Here is a 21,777-nt window from a genome sequence, read left to right as displayed (position 1 = left end):
CTTACAGGCCCTGCGGAAAGAAATCAGATCCTGCAGGGCCCTGGTCTCATGAGGCAGAGAGTTCCACCAGGCCAGAGCCAGAGTTGAAAAGGCCCTGGCTTCGGTTGAGGCTAATCTGACTTCCTTAGGGCCCGGGACCACTAGGGTGTTGCTATTTATGTCTTTCATAAATATTTATTAGAGTTTTTGAATACAAATGCACAAATAATAAACAATCTTACTTCTATCACAACGTGGTTTCATCACTTCTTTGGACTCCCTCACGTCTCCCGCTCCCATTTACATCGTTAAAAAGTTTTTCCAAGCAAATTATCAACTTGTTTACGATCTTATATCCACTCATTTAAATATAATCTAGCAATTCTCCAAAAAAATTATGTTTTCTTTAATCTCACTTATCATCAAATTTAAATCTAATTTAGTGGTGGCCAATTTTTTATAATCTAGCATCCTTCTTAACATTCAGCCAAATTACAATGTTTTTGTAAATACATCTTAAATTTCTTCCAGTCTTCCTCCATTTTCTCTTCTCCCAGGTCTCGGATTCTGCCAGTCATCTCGGCCAGTTGCATATAGTCCATCAACTGCATCTGCCACTCTTCCAGTGTGGGTAGATCTTGAGTTTTCCAGTTTTTTGCGATGAGTATCCTTGCTGCCGTTGTTGCATACATAAAGAATGTTCGGTCCTTCTTTAGCACCTTCTGTTGCTATTTATGGACCTTGAGGCATAATGATACACAAGCAGAATGATACACAAAAACAGAAAAAAGGAACAATAAACAGATGAACAATAACAACAAACTTAATTCTTCACAAATCCAACCTTTTAAACATCTTGGTTGACTTCCTCAAGTCCCTCCCTTCTGAGTTTCCTTGTAGTTAAAAGTAACAGCTTTCCAATATCATTATTAAACTAAAACAATTTCCCATTATAGTCCATCTTATTCACTTTTCTTAACATTCTAAATCCCATTTATTTAATTATAACTTAGTTTAATCCTAGGCCTACTTGCTTCTCTCAAGTAATTTCTAATTTTTTATATTACTTCCAGCACTTCATAGTATTGTTGTGAGGAGGATAAAATGGGCACAGGAGGACATATAAATGCTGCCCTGAACTCCTTGAGCAGGGGTGGGCAACCTAAGGCCCGGGGGCCGGATCCAGCCCAATTGCATTCTAAATCTGGCCCGCGGACGGTCTGGGAATCAGTCTGTTTTTTCATGAGTAGAATGTGTGCTTTTATTTAAAATGCATCTCTGGGTTATTTGTGGGGCATAGGAATTCGTTCATTATTTCCCCCCCCCCCAAAAAATATATATAGTTGGCCCACCACAAGGTCTGAGGGACAGTGGACCAGCCCATGGCTGAAAAAGGTTGCTGACCCCTGTCCTTGAGGAATGGACAGGATGAAAATGGCAGTGTGCACACATTTAAGTTTAAGGGTGCTTGGAATTGTAGGGTTTTTTTTAGAGGTAAACTACAGTTCCCAAGATTCTTGGTGTGTGTATGTGCTTAAAATGTGTTTTAAATATATGATATGCAGGTTTATGGGAAGTACAGTGGTACCTCGGGTTACATACGCTTCAGGTTACAGACTCCACTAACCCAGAAATAGTACCTTGAGTTAAGAACTTTGCTTCAGGATGAGAACAGAAATCGTGCTCCAGCAGCGCTGCGGTAGCAGGAGGCCCCATTAGCTAAAGTGGTGCTTCAGGTTAAGAACAGTTTCAGGTTAAGAACAGACCTCCGGAACGAATTAAGTACTTAACCCGAGGTACCACTGAATACAAGCATTTTCCTGTTATTGGTATTGACTACACAGAGAAGTCTGTATTACATCCTGTGTACACGCTACTGGCTTAAAATACAGCAAGGTCATTCTTTTTCTCAATTCAGATTGAAGCTGTTTGGTGGGGGAGCACATCAAAATACAGTATTTAATAAGAAACAACAGGATAGAGATGGACTGTATCTGATGCTGTGTGTTGGTTACTAAACCTCTGCATCCTTGGGAGAGCACATCATGCACAGTAAACGGGTCTGCAAACATAGCCATAATCTAACAGGCGGGGGCAGAGGAATTATACCTCTCAAATGTAGTGCTATCTTTCCATCTCTAAAACTGGCAGATGTTTTCTGGGAAGTCTAATTTCTTGATGCTATAATGTATATCATGTGATTGGAGATTTCTTGGAATATACAGTTTACAAATAAAATAAAATAGAATAAAATAAAATAAATCAATAAACTGTGCTTGGTTTAACTGCCTTGGGTTATCTGCACTGCACACAGCACATTTTCCTGCTTTCCAGTTGTGGCACAGATTATGCTGTTCTGATGTTGTTGGATACTATGGGTGGGATTCACCTAATGAACTCTGTCAGCAAAAGCCCTGCCGTAAGTGTTTTGTCTACAGTAGAAATTGCCATGTCACACCTGCAAGGAGCTTGATTGACAAAAGATTACAAGAGGATTCTATAAAACTCACTCCCTTAGGAAACGCAGAGTTGAAGATAAATTGGATAATAATAATAATAATAATAATAATAATAATAATAATAATAATAATAATTTTTATTTATATCCTGCCCTCCCCAGCTGAAGCTGGGCTCAGGGCGGCTAACAACAATCAAAATAATCCAACGATTCTAAAAACATTTCATCATAAAAATTAATTAAAATCAAATTGATGGCAACCATTAAGCAAAATTCTGTGCAGATTGCCAGAGGAGGGGGGTCTGGCTGCGCCCTGACCAAAGGCCTGATGGAACAGCTCTGTCTTGCAGGCCCTGCGGAAAGATGTCAAGTCCCGCAGGGCCCTAGTCTCTTGTGACAGAGCATTCCACCAGGAACACTGATGGTTTGTAAAATTAATAGTTATACTAATTAGCCCAAATAGCCTCAGGTTTTTCTTGTCCTTTTATTGTTCTTGTTGGAGGAGTTAAATTTCCATACATTGTGTGCTTAATATTCAGGTCCTGTGAAATATTTTCCATGTCGTAAGTACGGTTGAGGCAGTTGGCTACATTTAGCCTGGTAAAGAGGAGACCAAGGAGATATGATAGCCTTCTTCCAATATTAAAAGGGCTGTTGCATGGAAGAGGGAGTAAGCTTATTTTATCCTACTCCAGAGGCTTGGACTGGAACCAATGGCTTCAAGTTACAATAATGGAGAGTCTGACTAAATATCAGGAATAACTTTCTGACAGTAAAAGCAGTTCGTCAATTTAAAGGTCTCCCTCAAAAGGTGATGGCCTGGAAATTTTAAAGCAGGCGTTGGATGGTCATCTGGCATGGATGCTTGAGTTGAGATTCCTGCATTGCAAGGGGTTGTAATAGATGACCCCGTGGGGTCCCTTCCAACTCTACAATTCTATGATTCTATCATTCTCCTCCCCCCTTCATGGATCACTGCCTTGCCGTGGCGAAGGGGCTTGAATATCTCCGAGAAGCTATGAGCTATGCTGTGCAGGGCCACCCAAGATGGACAGGTCATAGTGGATAGTTTTGACCAAACGTGATCCACCTGGAGCAGGAACCGGCAAGCCACTCCAGTATCCATGCCAAGAAAACTCCATGGACAAAGACAACAGGCATATAAAAGTTATGACGCTGGAAGATGAGCCCCTCAGGTCGGAAGGCGTCCAACATGCTACTGAGGAAGAGCGGAGGACAAGTACAAGTAGATTCAGAGCTGATGAAGCGGCTGGGCCAAAGCCGAAAGGACGCTCAGTTGCGGATATGCCTGGAAGCGAAAGGAAAGTCCAATGCTGTAACGAAACATATTGCATAGGAACCTGGAATGTAAGAACCATGAACCTTGGTAAGTTGGATGTGATCAAAAATGAGATAGCAAGAATAAATATTGACATCAAAAATGAGATAGCAAGAATAAATATTGACATCCTGGGCATCAGTGAACTAAAATGGTCGGGAATGGGCGAATTCAGTTCAGATGACCATCACATCTACTACTGTGGGCAAGAATCCCGTAAAAGAAATGGAGTGGCCCTCATAGTCAACAAAAGAGTGGCAAAAGCTGTACTGGGATGCAATCTCAAAAATGATAGAATGATCTCGATATGAATCCAAGGCAGACCTTTTAACATCACAGTAATCCAAGTTTATGCACCAACCACTGGTGCTGAAGAAACTGAAACTGACCAATTCTATGAAGACTTACAACACCTTATAGAAATGACACCAAAGAAGGATGTTCTTCTCATTAAAGGGGATTGGAATGCTAAAGTAGGGAGTCAAGAGATAAAAGGAACAACTGGCAAGTTTGGCCTTGGAGTACAAAATGAAACAGGGCAAAGGCTAATAGAGTTCTGCCAAGAGAACAAGCTGGTCATCACAAACACTCTTTTCCAACAACACAAGAGACGACTCTACACATGGACATCACCAGATGGGCAGCATCGAAATCAGATTGATTATATTCTCTGCAGCCAAAGATGGAGAAGCTCTATACAGTCAGCAAAAACAAGACCTGGGGCTGACTGTGGCTCAGATCATCAGCTTCTTAGAGCAAAATTCAAGCTTAAACTGAAGAAAGTAGGAAAAACCACTGGGCCGGTAAGATACAATCTAAGTCAAATCCCTTATGAATACACAGTGGAAGTGAGGAACAGGTTTAAGGATTTAGATTTGGTAGACAGAGTGCCTGAAGAACTATGGATGGAGGCTCGTAACATTATACAAGAGGCAGCAACTATAATAATAATAATAATAATAATTTATTATTTGTACCCCGCCCATCTGGCTGGGTTTCCCCAGCCACTCTGGGCGGCTTCCATAAAAACCAGAAATACACTAAAACCATCCCAATGAAAAGGAAATGCAAGAAAGCAAAGTGGCTGTCCAACGAGGCCTTACAAATAGCGGGGGAGAGAAGGCAAGCAAAATATGAGGGAGATAGTGAAAGATACAGGAAATTGAATGCAGATTTCCAAAAAATAGCAAGGAGAGACAAGAAGGCCTTCTTAAACGAGCAATGCAGAGAAATAGAGGAAAACAATAGAATGGGAAAAAACAGAGATCTGTTTAAGAAAATTGGAGATGTGAAAGGAAGATAGATAGATAGTTTATTATGGCCATAGGCCCATATTCAACAGATCATACAGCAAAACAGGCATAACAAAGCAAAATAAATAAATTAAAATACGTTTAAATCAAGTACATCTCAAACTGTAAATTTCTAAATTCCATTAAAATAAGAACAATATAGCGCTTAAAATATCAAATTATCAATATAGATCAATGTTATTTAGGCAAAATCAATAATCATAGAGTAATCCATTTTTCCTCTTATAAGCTAATACTGTTATCAGAAATCTGGCAACAGAAAGAGACCTACTCGGATCAGAATCTTGCAGTAAATGTATTAGCTGTGTTTCCAAGGAGTCACCCGAGATTTCCAATAATAAAGGGGACAAAAATCTGATCCAAGAAACTGAATGTAGTGAACAACAGAACAGTATATGTTGTAAGGATTCTATAGATCTATTACCACATACACACACCGCTGAGGTCTGACCATTGGAAAATCTATTATTCAAGACATTGGAAGGAAAGGCGTTAGATCTTGCCTTAATAAAGGCATATCTGTGGACCGCTACAGACAAAGAAGTCAAATAAGATGGTATCTGCTGAGAGGGCACTATGCCAAGATTTAATGGTGAGCAAGTGCCACTACCCAAAATGGTGCTTTGTTGTAGGTCAATCTCCTCAAGTTTTTGAGTGAGGATTTTTTTTGCTGTAGCTAGGTCCAGTTCCAATAATTCTGATGGAGACAATCCATAGGTCACTACTTTAGAGTGGATCTCTTTTGCCCATAGGACGGGAAAATCATCTCTCCAAAGGCATTGGATCAGATACAGATTCGGGAGCCTATGCCTTAAGGACAACCAGTAGCAAAGGCTGCGCCTCCAGAGAGTATTTTCTAAAGATGTAATTTTTAATTCTAGGCGAAAAGCTGTGTGTCAGGGAACTGCCATCGGAGCCAAGGGTGGTGGCAAGGCTCCCTAATGACGCTCGCGAGGGAACCAGCAAGGAGAGAGGGAGAGCTTCCGCTGTGGAAGGAAATAGACGTGACGCCAGGGAGAAAGGGGAGGCTGAGGGAGCTTCGGAGGGAAGGCTCCAGGACTCTTCCAGTGAGACCAGCGGGGAGAGCACAGGACCTCCCCTTGGGACGCCCACTCTGCGCAGAAAGCTTCCGCGCAGAGAAGCTAGGCGGAGACTTAGTGTCAAAGAACTTTTATGTTGGAAGAAATTCAGGAAACGCCCACTGACGGATTCTGCCAGTGATTGAGACAGTCACGGAGTACTGACTGTCCAGCCAGGGGAAAGTTTTACCAAACTACTCAGCTTGGAGCAGTTTGCGTCTTACGCACAAGCAACCCCAAGCCCCATTACACTGTGTTACTAACGCACTGTGGAAATTTTAGCAGTCGTCTTAAAAATTGATTTTGGATTACCTCCAAGGACATCAAGTTTACTGCGGTCCCCCATAAAGGAACAGCATATGCCAATGTTGCAATTACTTTAGCTTTGAATACTTTCAGGGCAGATGGAACATGAAGAGCCCCGTCCGAAAAGAAAAAGCGCAAAAGCGCAAAGGATAGGGCCTTGGCCTTGTTTAAAATATGTGCAATATGCGCCTTCCAACCCAGATTATATTGGAGAAAAACTCCCAGGTATTGAAGTTTATAGACCTGTTCAATAGGTTTCCCATCTAATTGCCACTTATAGGATTTCGGACTTTTTGAAAAAATTAGTACTTTTGATTTAGATTGATTTATAGTAAGGGAATTGATTTTACAGTATGAAACAAAAAATTTTAATGCTCTCCTGAGGCCAATTCTTGAGAAGGATAGAATCACAGCATCATCAGCATAGAGTAATAATGGGCAACGATAGTTTGCGAGACGGGGGGCATGGATGATTTCCTGAGATTCAGCCAATGGTATCCTCATGTCACTAATGAATAAATTGAAAAGAAAAGGAGCTAGGATACATCCTTGCCGGACTCCTCTGTTGATGGACACAGAGTTTGTGAGATCACCGGCTGGGGTTATTGTCACCCTAGCAGCTGACCCCTCATGCAGCTGGATTATTAACCATAAAAGTCTTCTATCAATTCCCCATCGGGCCAACTTTTCCCAGAGTAACCTTCTGGGGATGCTGTCAAATGCAGCCTTAAGGTCGATAAAAGCCGCACAAAGTTGGCCTCGGTTTGAAGAGGAATATTTTCGGGCTAGATGGTGCAAGACTAAAACATGGTCCGTACAAACATGAGTCTGACCAAACTGCGGGAGGCAGTGGAAGACAGGAGTGCCTGGCGTGCTCTGGTCCAGGGGGTCACGAAGAGTCGGACACGACTAAACGACTAAACAACAACAACAACAACAACATCATTCTCCTCCAAATGTTACCATCTAGTTACCCCCAGGCTCCTCCTATTCACTCCTGTCCATATTTGCACCGCAAACTTCCATTAATTCTATGCTGGTTGTAACTGCCAAGGCTTCCCTAAAATATTCACGGGTGTGTAGCTTGGTGAGAATGCTGCCGGGCAGCTTTGCCCCTTGTCCCACCGCGTGCGAGTCGAACCCGGGAATACGAAGCTCTTTTATTGTATTTTTCATTTTAGTTTCCCTGCACCTCTTCCGCATTGGCTGCCCACCTGCACCCTCCCCCATCCCTTCCCTCGGATTGGCCACTCCGGAGATCCAACTGTTCCTTTCCGGCATTCCCATTGGCCTCCCGGGTCGATCCGCCTCCAATTTTAAAAGGGATTATTGCTCCTCTTTCCCAGCGCCGACCTCCCCTTCCTTTCCCAGTTTCCAGCTGGGGGGGGTGGGGGTGGGGGTGGGGGAGAAAACCCGACTCGCATCGTCCCCGGAGAGCTGGAAAAGGAGGGTGGTGGAAGGAGGCGCCTCGGTGAGTTCGCCGCGCCCCAGGGGCTGCCTCTTTAAGAAGCGCAGCTGGAGCTGCAGGGAACATCTGGCCGGAAAGCAGAGGGGGCGCCCGCTGGGGGAGGGGGGCCAGGGCCTCTTCCCGGGTCTCCCGCATTGCAGCTAGGGAAAGGGCATCTCAATCCGCCTAGGATTTGCCTCCTCCTAGATGTGAATCCCTCAAGGGCAGGTCGAGATCCACGGAGTCAGGGCATCTTTTAAGGGGATCCCCCCCCCCAGATAGAATCTGTCTCCCCCAGGGAAACGGGCCGGTGTGTCCTGGGGAGAGCCAGGAAGGGGAAAGGGCTTCCCCCAGAGTTGCATGCCGGAAGGGGGAAAGGAAAGCGATTTCCGCGCAGGAGGATCCCGATCTGATTTTCTCTCGAATCCCGACGACCAGTTTTCCTTTGTCTATGGGCCATGCGTTTCCCCAGGCAGCGTTTCCTTCCTGCACCTAGGAAATCCCCGGCCTGCAAAACCGCTCCCTGGATCTTCCAGCCGGCGGGCTGCCGAATAGGCCGCAGCCTCCCTTAATGTATCCGTGATCACTCCATATGCAACTTTTCAGCCGTTCAACTCATTTATTCACCCATCACATATTTTTCACAGGCCATCTCTCCTGCACCATATATTACTATTCATCTGGCTATTGCCTTCCTTATTTTTTTCCTTTCTTGTCCATCATCCGTGGTCACAGGAGCCCCCAATATTTTATTCAAATTGGCACCCCTGGCCTTGGTCCATATTTTGGTGGAGATGGAGATGCTGTTCAGTAAAGAGCTTCCTAGAATGCGGGTGGCGCCGTGGTCTAAACCACAGAGCCTAGGACTTGCCGATCAGAAGGTCGGCAGTTCAAATCCCCGCGTCTGCCAACCTAGCAGTTCAAAAGCACGTCAAAGTGCAAGTAGATAAATAGGTACCGCTCCGGCGGGAAGGTAAATGGTGTTTCCGTGCGCTTCTCTGGTTCGCCAGAAACAGCATAGTCATGCTGACCACATGAACCAGAAGCTGTACGCCCGCTCCCTTGGCCAATAAAGTGAGATGAGCGCCGCAACCCCAGAGTTGGCCACAACTGGACCTAATGGTCAGCGGTCCCTTTACCTTAAAGAGCTTCCTGCCTCCCTTTCCCTGCCCTTAAAGGAAGCTTTTTGGAGCTTTGGGAATAACATATGCTGGTAGCCTTACTCTTATTTTTACCAGGCCTGCATACAACCACTCTGCTATCTGCCCTGTGACCCGTGAAGAATTGCTTCCAGGTGATCAAGCAGAGGAAGCTTAATCTTAAATCACAAGCAACCTTAGTAGCTTTTGTATTTGCCCTTTTCAAGCAAGTAACAGATTTTAGTGAAACTTACCACCATTGCAAGCATGTTAAGGGCTGCTACCAAGAGAATGCCTAAAAGGGTGGGGCGTTCCCCTGCTCCTTTAATGCTAATACAGAACAGAGGACTTGCAAAAAATGTAGTACAGTACGGCTTTGTGGGTGGTTTGTGCACCATTGCTACATGTGCAATGTGTCCATCACTGCTGTGCCTGTTGCTTGGCTTAAGAAGGATCACCATGATGAGATGATTCCAGGATCTAGGCAGATTCAGCACCCCTACCTGAGCTTTTGTGGAAGTAAGCATGTGCTGAAACTAATCCTTAGCTTGCTCTGTGTTCAGAGGGAGTGGTGGATGCTTAAAGTAAAATGCAGGTATGCATGTTCTGCAACTCTATACAACCTGAGTACCCAAATCAGCGCATGCTGGCATGGATCTCAGCAGCCTGGAAATCCCACCTGGCCTTGCCTCTGGAGACGGGCACATGTGCTAGAGCTTGCACACTAGCTATGGGGAGGGGATTTCTCAGCTACCTACCCGTCTTGACATCCCTTTGTCTCCTCCTTCCAGGCTGCGGCCATGGCCACATTCACCCGGGAAGAGTTCTACCAGCAGCTCCTGAGCGGTTGCGTGTTGCCTACTGCTCAGCAAGGCTTTGAGCAGGTCTGGACTCTTCTGCTCTTGTGCCTCGTGTGCCGTCTCCTCTGGAGATTGGGTAAGTGCAGAAAATCTTAGGCACGCAGTCCTCCAGGGCGTTCATCAGACCCATAAGGAAGTCTGCATTACAACCCTATATTGCTTTCACTCATGATCTGCATCTAAATCCACCTTCCCACGGGTCTCTTGCTTTGTGCAATTGCATCACAGTGGAAAGAAGACTGTTTAGAAGTAATGCCAAACCATGGTGTGGTGTTAGGAGAATGAGTCTTGGGATTCCATGCCCCCGCCCACTAGATTTGACAATAATTGGGGGACACGTGGCCCTGCAGATGCTGTCGGACTACAACTCCCATCATTCCTGGCCATGCTAGCTGAGGCTGATGGGAGTTGGGGAGATCCTAGTTCCTTACTCCTGTTCGCAGCCAAAGCATTCTTACACCAAAATGCTCAGGACGAAGTGCTCCATCATTTAAGATATTGTTATGATGAACTAAGAAATGCTGTTGTTACCATTTAATTTTGGTTGAACCATACATGCCTAAACCAGGGCTGACCAAGGTCATGCTTTCCAGACTTCAGTTCCCATCAATCCCAGTTGCCTAGGACCCTCGTACTTACGGGATCGCCTCTCCCGGTATGCCCCGCGGAGGACCTTAAGGTCCATAAATAGCAACACCCTAGTGGTCCCGGGCCCTAAGGAAGTCAGATTAGCCTCAACCAGAGCCAGGGCCTTTTCAACACTGGTTCCGGCCTGGTGGAACGCCCTCTCTCATGAGACCAGGGCCCTGCGGGATCTGATTTCTCTCCGCAGGGCCTGTAAGACAGAGTTGTTCCGCCTGGCCTTTGGCTTGGAATCAACTTGATCCCCTCCCCCTCTTTCCTTTTTCCTTTCTCCTTCTGTGATGGAACTCCTATTTGGGAACTTCCCTGGCTTTTTTCTGGCCCACGTAGGACCAGTCTGGATAGTTGGCCTTGGCGAAGATTTGATGTTTTCATCCCCAAAAAGTTTTTGATTTGAGTTTCTACTGAAATGAGGCTGCATTTTAATGTTGTACTTAATCTTGTTTTTAAGTTGTATTTTAATCAATTGTTTTTGCCTGGTGCTAGCTGCCCTGAGCCCAGTCTTGGCTGAGGAGGGTGGGGTATAAATAAAATTTATTATTATTATTAATGGCAACAGTCAAGGGTGATAGGACCTGTAGCCCAAAACATCTGGATGGCACCCCATTGGTCACCTGCTGGGGATTTAGGCACACACACGGTGCCTCATTTTCCTCCTGCTGCAACAACCACGGCTCTCTCTCAGTCTGAATGTCATGGCTAAGCTACATCCCTGGACCGGAAGCAACAGCAGAGATTAAATGGAGGGCAGAGTTCCAGGCAGATGGGAGTGATGCTCAGGGAGAGAGGAGTCGAAGCGTCATTCCCTCCACCCAAAGCTCAAGCGTTTCCCTTTATTTGTAGTGGACCTGCTGTTTTCAGCGTTTCCCTTTCAAAATGGCTTTTGCCTACCAGGTCCTAATGCAAGCCCCAGCTTTCTTTCACCCTCTAGTTACAGCTCCTACCCTTCTTACAACTGCTGTTTCATATGTAGCGTAAAATGACCCAGGAGGGGACTCTTGAGTGTCTTCTTCTTCTTTTTTTTGAAATAGATTTTTATTAGGATTTTTTTAAAAAGGTTACAGAAAAAAAAGAAAAAAATATAAATAACAATAAAAAAAGGTAAAGAAAGAACAATACATATAAAACAAACATGTTAGAAAGAGGTTGGAATAAAAGTATGTGGTTTTAGCAAAAAAGATATAAAGGATTAAGTAAAAATGAATTGGTGAAAGAAGGGAATGCAAAACTACAATATATTAAGATAAATTACTAAGATAAAAACAAAGTTGGGAAGGATTTGCTGAAATATCTATTTGAACTAGAATACAAAAATGGGAGGTGCGAGGAGGTCAAGGAAGTAAGCGAATGAAAATAATAATAATAATAATAATAATAATTTATTATTTATACCCCGCCCATCTGGCTGAGTTTCCCCAGCCACTCTGGGCGGCTCCCAATCAGTATTAAAAACAATACAGCATTACATATTAAAAACATCCCTGAACAGGGCTGCCTTAAGATGTCTTCTGAACGTCAGGTAATTCTTTATCTCTTTGACATCTGATGGGAGGGCGTTCCACAGGGCGGGCGCCACTACCGAGAAGGCCCTCTGTCTGGTTCCCTGTAACCTCACTTCTCGCAATGAGGGAACCGCCAGAAGGCCCTCGGCGCTGGATCTCAGTGTCCGGGCTGAACGATGGGGGTGGAGACGCTCCTTCAGGTATACAGGACCGAGGCCGTTTAGGGCTTTAAAGGTCAGCACCAACACTTTGAATTGTGCTCGGAAACGTACTGGGAGCCAATGCAGATCTCTCAGAACCGGTGTTATGTGGTCCTGGCGGCCACTCCCAGTCACCAGTCTAGCTGCCGCATTCTGGATTAATTGCAGTTTCCGGGTCACCTTCAAAGGTAGCCCCACGTAGAGCGCATTGCAGTAGTCCAAGCGTGAGATAACTAGAGCATGCACCACTCTGGCGAGACAGTCCGCGGGGAGGTAGGGTCTTAGCCTGCGTACCAGGTGGAGCTGGTAGACAGCTGCCCTGGACACAGAGTTAATCTGCGCCTCCATGGACAGCTGTGAGTCCAAAATGACTCCCAGGCTGCGCACCTGGTCCTTCAGGGGCACAGTTACCCCATTCAGGACCAGGGAATCCTCCACACCTGCCCGCCTCCTGTCCCCCAAAAACAGTACTTCTGTCTTGTCAGGATTCAACCTCAATCTGTTAGCCGCCATCCAACCTCCAACCGCCTCCAGGCACTCACACAGGACCTTCACCGCCTTCACTGGTTCTGATTTAAAGGAGAGGTAGAGCTGGGTGTCATCTGCATACTGATGAACACCCAGTCCAAACCCCCTGATGATCTCTCCCAGCGGCTTCATATAGATATTAAAAAGCATGGGGGAGAGGACAGAACCCTGAGGCACCCCACAAGTGAGAGCCCAGGGGTCTGAACATTCATCCCCCACCACCACCTTCTGGACACGGCCCAGGAGGAAGGAGCGGAACCACTGTATGACAGTGCCCCCAGCTCCCAGCCCCTCTAGACGGTCCAGAAGGATGTTATGGTCGATGGTGTCAAAGGCCGCTGAGAGATCCAGCAGAACCAGGAAACAGCTCTCACCTTTGTCCCTAGCCCGCCGGAGATCATCAACCAGCGCGACCAAGGCAGTTTCAGTCCCATGGTGAGGCCTGAATCCCGATTGGAAGGGATCCAAATGGTCCGTTTCCTCCAGGCGTGCTTGGAGTTGTTCAGCAACCACCCGCTCAATCACCTTGCCCAAGAATGGCAGATTTGAGACTGGGCGATAGTTGGCCAAATTGGCCGGGTCTAAAGATGTTTTTTTAAGAAGCGGTTTAATGACCGCCTCTTTCAGCGGGTCTGGGAAGGCTCCCTCATGGAGGGAAGCGTTCACCACCCCGCAAAGCCCATCGCCCAGCCCTTCCCGGCTCGCTTTTATCAGCCAGGATGGGCAAGGATCAAGGAGACAGGTGGTCGGTTTCACTCGTCCAAGCAGCCTGTCCACATCCTCGGAGGTAACAGATTGGAATTGATCCCATGTAACAGGACCAGACAGAACTCTAGCACTCTCCCGCCCTGGCCCTGCTCCCACGGTGGAGTCTACCTCCTTCTGAATCTGAGCGATTTTATCTGCAAAAAACTTTGCAAAAGCATTGCAGGAGATCTTGGGGTCCCTACCAGGCCCCGTTGGTACAGGTGGTTCTGATAGATTGCGAACCACCTGAAAAAGTCTCCTGCTGCTGTTTTCTGCAGATGCAATGGAGGCGGTGAAGAAGGCCCTCTTCGCCGTCGCCATTGCCACTTGGTAGGCTCGACGTTGAGCTCTAACCCGTGTCCGGTCTGATTCAGAATGAGTTTTCCGCCACCGGCGCTCTAGCCGTCTCAACGATTGTTTCATCACCCTCAGCTCCGGGGAAAACCACGGGGCTGTCCGGGCTCCATGCAATCGGAGAGGGCGCTTCGGAGCCAGACAGTCAATAGCCCTGGTTAACTCCGCATTCCAGCGGGCCACCAGGGAATCAGCTGAAAGGCCATCAACTTGGGATAGAGCATCCCCTACCACTCTCTGGAAGCCAATTGGATCCATTAAGTGGCAGGGTGATGTAAAGGTTTGGGTTCTTTTCTTTTCTTTTCTCTTGAGTGTCTTCTTTCTCTTCCAAGGTAAATACACAGCTGGGGAGTCTGGAGGAGGGATCCTGAGGGAGAGGACATAGCTCAGTGATGGGGCACCTGATTTGCACACAGAAGGTTCCAAGTTCAAATCCCCACTTAAAAGGAGCAGGGATTGGTGATGTGGAAGGCCTGAGACTGTGGAGAGCTGCTGTCCATGTCAGTGGGCAATACTGGGCCAGATAGACAAAACAGTCCATGCCCCTTCCAAACCATCCATTTCAAACCACTTTAAATAGTCATGGCTTCCCTCAAAGCATCCTGAGAGCAGTAGTTTGTTAAGGGTGCTGAGTGTTGTTAAAAAAGGTAAAGGTACCCCTGCCCGTATGGGCCAGTCTTGACAGACTCTGGGGTTGGTGCGCCAATCTCACTTAAGAGTCCAGGGGCCAGCGCTGTCCAGAGACACTTCCGGGTCACGTGGCCAGCGTGACAGAGCTGCATCTGGCGAGCCAGCGCAGCACACGGAAACGCCGTTTACCTTCCGCTGGTAAGCGGTCCCTATTTATCTACTTGCACCCGGGGGTGCTTTCAAACTGCTAGGTTGGCAGGCGCTGGGACCGAGCAACGGGAGCGCACCCAGCCGCGGGGATTCGAACTGCCGACCTTTCGATCAGCAAGCCCTAGGCGCTGAGGCTTTTACCCACAGCGCCACCCGCTGAGTGTTGTTAGGAGGCGCCTATTCCCCTCACGGAGCTACAGTTCCCAGCATTCCCAGGGAATAGGGATTGACTGTTAAAACCACTCTGGAATTCAGTATATATCATTTCCCAATAGGCTTTTACCTTTTTATAATGAATTGAAGAAAACGTTGAAAATAACTTTTGTAAAAAAAAACCCAGAAGCCTTCTTACTAGGTATTTTAGGCCAAGACATACCGAAAGAAAAGAGGACTTTATTTATGGATGCCACTACAGCAGCAAGAATGTTGATTGCACAAAATTGGAAGACTGGAGAAATACCAACTAAAGAACAATGGCAAGAGAAGTTGGTGAACTGTGCAGAACTGGCAAAAATGACAGACAGACTAAGAGAAAAAGACAACAGTGACTTTGAAAAAGAATGGGAACCATTTATATTATACTTGCAGAAATAAAGAAAGTTGATAGACTTAATGGCAGGATTTAAATAAACATTCACACTATTAGTATTAGAAAATGTCTAGAAGATAGAGAAATATTATGGTGCATTTACTTTTATTTTTAGGTTTTTAGGTTTGATGTTATGTTATTAATAACTTTTTCTGTTAGGAGGTAGCAAAGTGGGAGAAAAGAGAAACAAACCAGAAGTAGAAGTTGGGTGAAGCCTAGGAGGGGAGGGAGGAAGGAATACATAGTAAATGTTAAGACTTTGTGATGTATGTAATGAATGAAAAAGAAAAATGAATTACACACACACACACACACACACATATATATATATATATGAAGACCACTCTGGAAATTGTAGCTCTAGGAGGGTAATTGGGGTCTCCTGACAACATTCTGCACCTCGTAACAAGCTGCATTTCCCACAGTGCTTTGGGGGAAACCATGACCGTTGAAGTGCTATGATACTGCTTTAAATGTATAGTGCAAATGGGGCCGTGGGCAGCTTCCTATGTCCCCTGACCCTCTCTCCACTCGACCTCCATTTTCCTTTCTGGCCTTCTCCTTGCAGCTCTGCCATCCTACGTCAAGCACCTGAGCACAGTCGCCAGCGGCTTCTATGCCCTCTACCACTTCTTCCAGCTGCAGATGGTCTGGGTCGTCCTCCTCAGCCTCCTGTGCTACCTGGTGCTGTTCCTGTGTCGCCACTCAACCCAGCGCGGCGTCCTCCTCTCCATCACCATCCTCATCTACTTGCTCATGGGGTGAGTGCGGGCGAGGAGCAGGGAGGGAGGGCTGCTCACAGGTTGCTATAGTCCTAAGCGGTTGACTGGATGAAGAGAGTAGTTCATGGGAAGGAGAGTGTAGCAGAAGTTAAGAATATCTAGACAACTGTGGAGCAAAGTTGGCAGCTTGGCGATAGGAGAAACCACTACTTAATATACATATTAAAAGAATTGGAAGGGACTCCTCAGTGTCATCTAGTCCATGGGTAGGCAAACTAAGGCTCAGGGGCCAGATCCGGCCCAATTGCCTTCTAAATCCAGCCTGCAGATGGTTCGGGAATCAGCGTGCTTTTACACGAGTAGAATCTCTCCTTTTATTTAAAATGCATCTCTGGGTTATTTGAGGGGCCTGCCTGGTGTTTTTACATGAGTAGAATGTGTGCTCTTATTTAAAATGCATCTCTGGGTTATTTGTGGGGCATAGGAATTGTTTCATATTTTTTTCCAAAATATAATCCGGCCCCCCACAAGGTCTGAGGGACAGTGGACCGGCCCCCTGCTGAAAAAGTTTGCTGACCCCTGATCTAGTCCAACCCCGTACAATGCAGGAATCCAGCCCACAGCTGTCCCTGGGTTGGCTCGAACCACCAACCTTCTGGTTCACAGCCAGACATACTGACCCATTGCGCCACCTGAGGGATCATAACCATTTCCCATCTTTGACCTTCTCCCCTTCTTCCCCTGCCCTTCCTTTTTGCAGGGAGATGCACATGGTGGACACTGTGAGCTGGCATAAGATGAGAGGTGAGTGTTTTGTGGATCTTCTCTTTCTAGGCCCAGATCAAGCCTTGGGGTGTCGTGGGATAAGACATTGGAGCTTGCTGAGGCTAGTCAATGTGTTTATTTGTGTGTGTGTGTGTGTGTGTGTGTGTGTGTGTGTGTGTGTGTAATGTGCTTCCTTTCCAAAAACTTAAAGGTTGCTCCAAGTGCAGCGTTCATATTTATCACTCTGCAAGGGAACAGATAATAGGGAGTTCTGAGCAAGGAGGATACCCAGATTCTGTGCCTGGTTTTAGGAAGGGGGAATGGAACCGATGGGACTGTGAGGCAGCCAGGGCTTCTGGGATTTGGCCCTGACTGGGTCTCAAAGGGAAGCCGGTTCTTTTTCATAGGTTAGATGGGGCGGCGGGATAAGCTAGGTGTTTCCTGCAGGCAGAGCAGTTGGCCCCTTACCTTTCTCACCCTGATCTGGCCACAGTGATCCACGCGACGGTCACCTCCAGGCTTGATTATTGTAACTCGCCCAATGCGGGGCTGCCCTTGAAGCTGACCCAGAAACTCCAGCAGGTGCAGAATGCCACGGTGAGGCTCCTTACGGGGTCCTTGCTGCGGGATCACATTCATCCAGTGCTTTACCAACTGCACTGGCTCCTGGTGGAGTACAGGGTCAGGTTTAAGGTGCTGCTTTTGACCTTTAAAGCCCTATGCGGCCTAGGACCCACGTACCTACGGGACCGCCTCTCCTGGTTTGCCCTGCGGAGGACCTTAAGGTCCACAAATGACAACATTTTGGAGGTCTCCAGTCGGAAAGTGGTTAGATTAGTCTCAGCTAGGGCCAGGGCCTTTTCAGTACTTTTCAGTACTTGGTGGAACGCTCTATCACAAGAGACTAGGGCCCTGCGGGACTTGACATCTTTCCGCAAGGCCTGCAAGACAGAGCTGTTCCACCTGGCCTTTGGTTTGGACTCACTGACCCTTATGCCCCCCCCCCCCCGCTCCGGCGCACTTACGGTTTTGATCTATGGGCTACTTTTAAATGAGGCTGCATTATAAATTGCATTTTAACCTGTATTTTAAATTGGTTCCCCCCCTTATGTTTTTACTGTAATTTTACTGGTGTTAGCTGCCCTGAGCCTGGCTTTGGCCGGGGAGGGCGGGGTATAAATAAATTATTATTATTATTATTATTATTATTATTATTATTATTATTATTATCTCATATGCCTATGTGTTCCATTTATCTTTTCTACATTCTGTGGCTAACACATGTTTGGCTCCCATTGGGTTCGTTTTTGTTTTGTTTTTTTGCAGAGGTGGGTTCTCTTTAGGGTTTTGAAATATATAGTACTTCTTCGACTCTTGAGTTTGGCTGCCAATAGCTCCTCCTTGTTTCTCAGTGGCTCTGTTTTGTCTACAATCCTCTTGGCACACGGCACCTGAATTTTCCATTAAAAGGAATTACATTCCCCTCTATTTGGCGGTCCCATTCAGCCACCATGGACTATTACCTTGGGGATATCTTTTCTCCATTTGCCTGATACTTTTTCAAAAGTCATGTCACATCTTGGGCAGTGAGGTCCATAGGTTACCGGCAAGCACTGAAGCACAGAATCTCTATTGCGTGTCTGTCTGCTCTCTCCCACCAGGTGCCCAGATGATTGTGGCAATGAAGGCCGTGTCGTTGGGCTTTGATCTGGACCGGGGGGAGGTGCCAGCCATCCCCTCCCCAGTAGAGTTCATGGGATATATCTACTTCATTGGGACTGTCATCTTTGGACCCTGGTTCCGCTTCCGCACCTACCAGCAGGCCGTGGAAAGCAGAAGAATGGTGAGCTGCCTATCGTGTGTTTATTCCTGGCACAGTATGGGGAACAGGGCCTGGTTAGTTGGGGGTTCAGTAAAAGGGCACCATCTTTGAATATTGGAAACCCACATCCAACCTACCCAAGAGTTCTATTCCATTATTATTCCATTATTATTATTATTATTATTATTATTATTATTATTATTATTATTCCCTGCCCATCTGACTGGGTTGCCCCAGCCGCTCTTCCAGCATAAATAAAACATTTTAAAAATTAAACATTAAAAAGACTTTCCTAAACAGGGCTGCCTTCAGATGGCTTGGGGGTTGGATAACCCCATACCCTCCAACATTTCTCTGATGAAAATAAGGATGTACTAAGGAAAACCAGGACATTCTGGGATCAAATCAGAATCTGGGATGGCTTTTGTAAATCTGAGACTTTTCCTGGAAAATAGAAACACTTGGAGGGTCTGCATCCCTTGTTCAAACACATTTTTATTTTGTTCTGTGACCGCCTTGAGTTCTCTGGGAATAGGGCAGTACAGTGTTTCCCAACCTTTTTTGGGCAAAGGCACACTTGTTTCATGAAAAAAATCTCGAGGCACACCACCATTAGAAAATGTTTAAAAAATTAACTCTGTGCCTATATTGACTATATATAAAGTAACTCTCTTTAATAGGAATCAAATAAACACAAAGAAAGTATTTTATAATTACTTTATTATGAAATAGTAAGTACCGTATTTTTCATCCCATAGGACGCTCCGTCCCATAGGACGCACCTACTTTTTTGAGGGGGGAAATAAAGGAAAATTTTTTTTCCTTTATTTCCCCCCCAAAAAACCAGGTCGGGGAACAGTGGGATGGCGGTGCTGCACCTCCCCGCTGTCCCCCGAGCTTGTGGGGCTGGCCCATGTCTGCCTGGCGCGAGGGGCGCTCTGCTTCAGGGCAGGCTACAGTCCGCAGCATGGGGAACCCTCTGTTTCAGGGCGCCCCATGCGCCCCCCGGGTGCGCAAGGCTTGCGGACACCTGCGTGGAGCACGGGGCGTCCTCCGAAGGGCGCCCCGTGCTCCGCGCTGCCAGCTGCCGCCCGCAAGCCTTGCGCTCCTGGGGGGAGATCCCCCGGGTGCGCAAGGCTGGCCAACACCAGCGCGGAGCACGGGGCGTCCTCCGAAGGGTGCCCCGTGCTCCGCGCTGCCAGCTGACGCCCGCAAGCCTTGCGCTCCCGGGGAGAGATCCCCCGGGTGCGCAAGGCTTGCGGACACCTGCGTGGAGCACGGGGCGTCCTCCGAAGGGCGCCCCGTGCTCCGCGCTGCCAGCTGACGCCCGCAAGCCTTGCGCTCCCGGGGAGAGATCCCCGGGTGCGCAAGGCTTGCGGACACCTGCGTGGAGCACGGGGCGTCCTCTGGAGGGCGCCCCGTGCTCCGCGCTGCAGGCTGCTGCCCGCAAGCCTTGCGCTCCCGGGGGGAGATCCCCCGGGTGCGCAAGGCTGGCCGACACCAGCGCGGAGCACGGGGCGTCCTCTGGAGGGCGCCCCGTGCTCCGCGCTGCAGGCTGCTGCCCGCAAGCCTTGCGCTCCCGGGGGGAGATCCCCCGGGTGCGCAAGGCTTACGGACACCAGCGCGGAGCACGGGGCGTCCTCTGGAGGGCGCCCCGTGCTCCGCGCTGCAGGCTGCTGCCCGCAAGCCTTGCGCTCCCGGGGGGAGATCCCCCGGGTGCGCAAGGCTTGCGGACACCTGCGTGGAGCACGGGGCGTCCTCCGGAGGGCGCCCCGTGCTCCGCGCTGCAGGCTGCTGCCCGCAAGCCTTGCGCTCCCGGGGGGAGATCCCCCGGGTGCGCAAGGCTTGCGGACACCAGCGCGGAGCACGGGGCGTCCTCTGGAGGGCGCCCCGTGCTCCGTGCTGCAGGCTGCTGCCCGCAAGCCTTGCGCTCCCGGGGGGAGATCCCCCGGGTGCGCAAGGCTTGCGGACACCAGCGCGGAGCACGGGGCGTCCTCTGGAGGGCGCCCCGTGCTCCGCGCTGCAGGCTGCTGCCCGCAAGCCTTGCGCTCCCGGGGGGAGATCCCCCGGGTGCGCAAGGCTTGCGGACACCAGCGCGGAGCACGGGGTGATGGGATGTGGGAGGGAGCTCGCTCCCCGCCCCGCGTGTGCTCGCCGCCGCCGCCCCGCCTCTCGCCGCCCGACTCGCCCGCCTCCCTCCCACGGCACACCAGCCGACGTCCCGCGGCACACTAGTGTGCCGCGGAACACCGGTTGGGAAACACTGGGGCAGTATATCAACAACCACCACAACAACAACACCAGCCTTTTATCTGATGAGCTGACATGAAAAGGGTCTCTCATTTCTACTTGTACTAAGATAATGACCTAAAAACAGTGTGAAAGACACATGCCTGTGATGGTATTTTGTCTTTCTCTTTCCTCTCCTACAGAGCTTCTCCTGGCTCCAGAAGGTCTGCCTGAGCTTCTTCCTCTGCCTTGTGTGCCTCATCATGTCCACGTGTGTGGCCCCCTATCTCTTCTCTTACTTGATACCCCTCTACAGCTACAAGCTACTCAGGAAGTAAGTTGGTTGCTCCAAAGAGATGCTCTGACCTCAGCCCCAGGCTCCCTACAGCTGGCCCATTGGGTTTGTTAGGGAATCCAGCCAGTGAGTTAATGGAGATTTTGGTCTCCTCACAGGCCAGATTAACCCTGATGGGAAGTGTGCTGTAGAGCAGGGCTCCCATAAAATGGTGGGCCCTAGTATATTTTTAATTCCTGGATGTTTTTAAAGGCAAGTGCACATTACTGCCCGAGTTCCTCTCTTCCTCTATGCCTCTGAATCGTTCAGAGAGATGTATTGCACTTACTTTAAGCTCTTTAAAAAAAAAGTTCTCTTGCGAATACTGGAGTGGGGAGGAGGAAGGTGAAATAGGTTATATGGGATATGGTCCTTGACCATATATATCAGGTCATTTAATGCAGGTTAGCTGCCCCTTAACACTCTTTTGCCACCTTGTGACTGGAATCAGAATGGCTAAACATAAGGAACAGGCTGACTGTTCTACCCCTTTCTGTGGGTGTTTGTGGGTGAAGCTATTCCGGATTCGTTGATCCAGGGTTAGGTTAATTAACATGGGGACTAATTAATATGTTTCCTGCTG

General features: G+C 47.9%; 1 protein-coding gene across 2 annotated transcripts in view; it reads left to right on the top strand.

Moving 5' to 3' along the window:
• Positions 1-7,802: 7,802 nt before the first annotated feature.
• PORCN (porcupine O-acyltransferase) overlaps positions 7,803-21,777 on the top strand; it is a 29,132-nt gene continuing 15,157 nt past the window's right edge. For both annotated transcript variants that reach the window (XM_081845330.1, XM_081845329.1), the window contains exons 1-6: positions 7,803-7,945; positions 9,852-9,996; positions 15,891-16,083; positions 16,805-16,848; positions 18,471-18,652; positions 21,064-21,194. In XM_081845330.1, coding sequence (XP_081701456.1) covers positions 9,861-9,996; positions 15,891-16,083; positions 16,805-16,848; positions 18,471-18,652; positions 21,064-21,194 — 686 coding nt within the window. In that variant the 5' untranslated portion in view covers positions 7,803-7,945; positions 9,852-9,860. The remainder of the gene's footprint in view (positions 7,946-9,851; positions 9,997-15,890; positions 16,084-16,804; positions 16,849-18,470; positions 18,653-21,063; positions 21,195-21,777) is intronic.

The sequence above is a fragment of the Podarcis erhardii genome (genome assembly GCF_964252035.2).
Source record: "Podarcis erhardii genome assembly, chromosome: 17".
Lineage (NCBI taxonomy): Eukaryota > Metazoa > Chordata > Lepidosauria > Squamata > Lacertidae > Podarcis > Podarcis erhardii.
The sequence above is the reverse complement of the archived record's forward strand: the minus strand, read 5'-3'. Positions and strand labels throughout refer to the sequence as shown.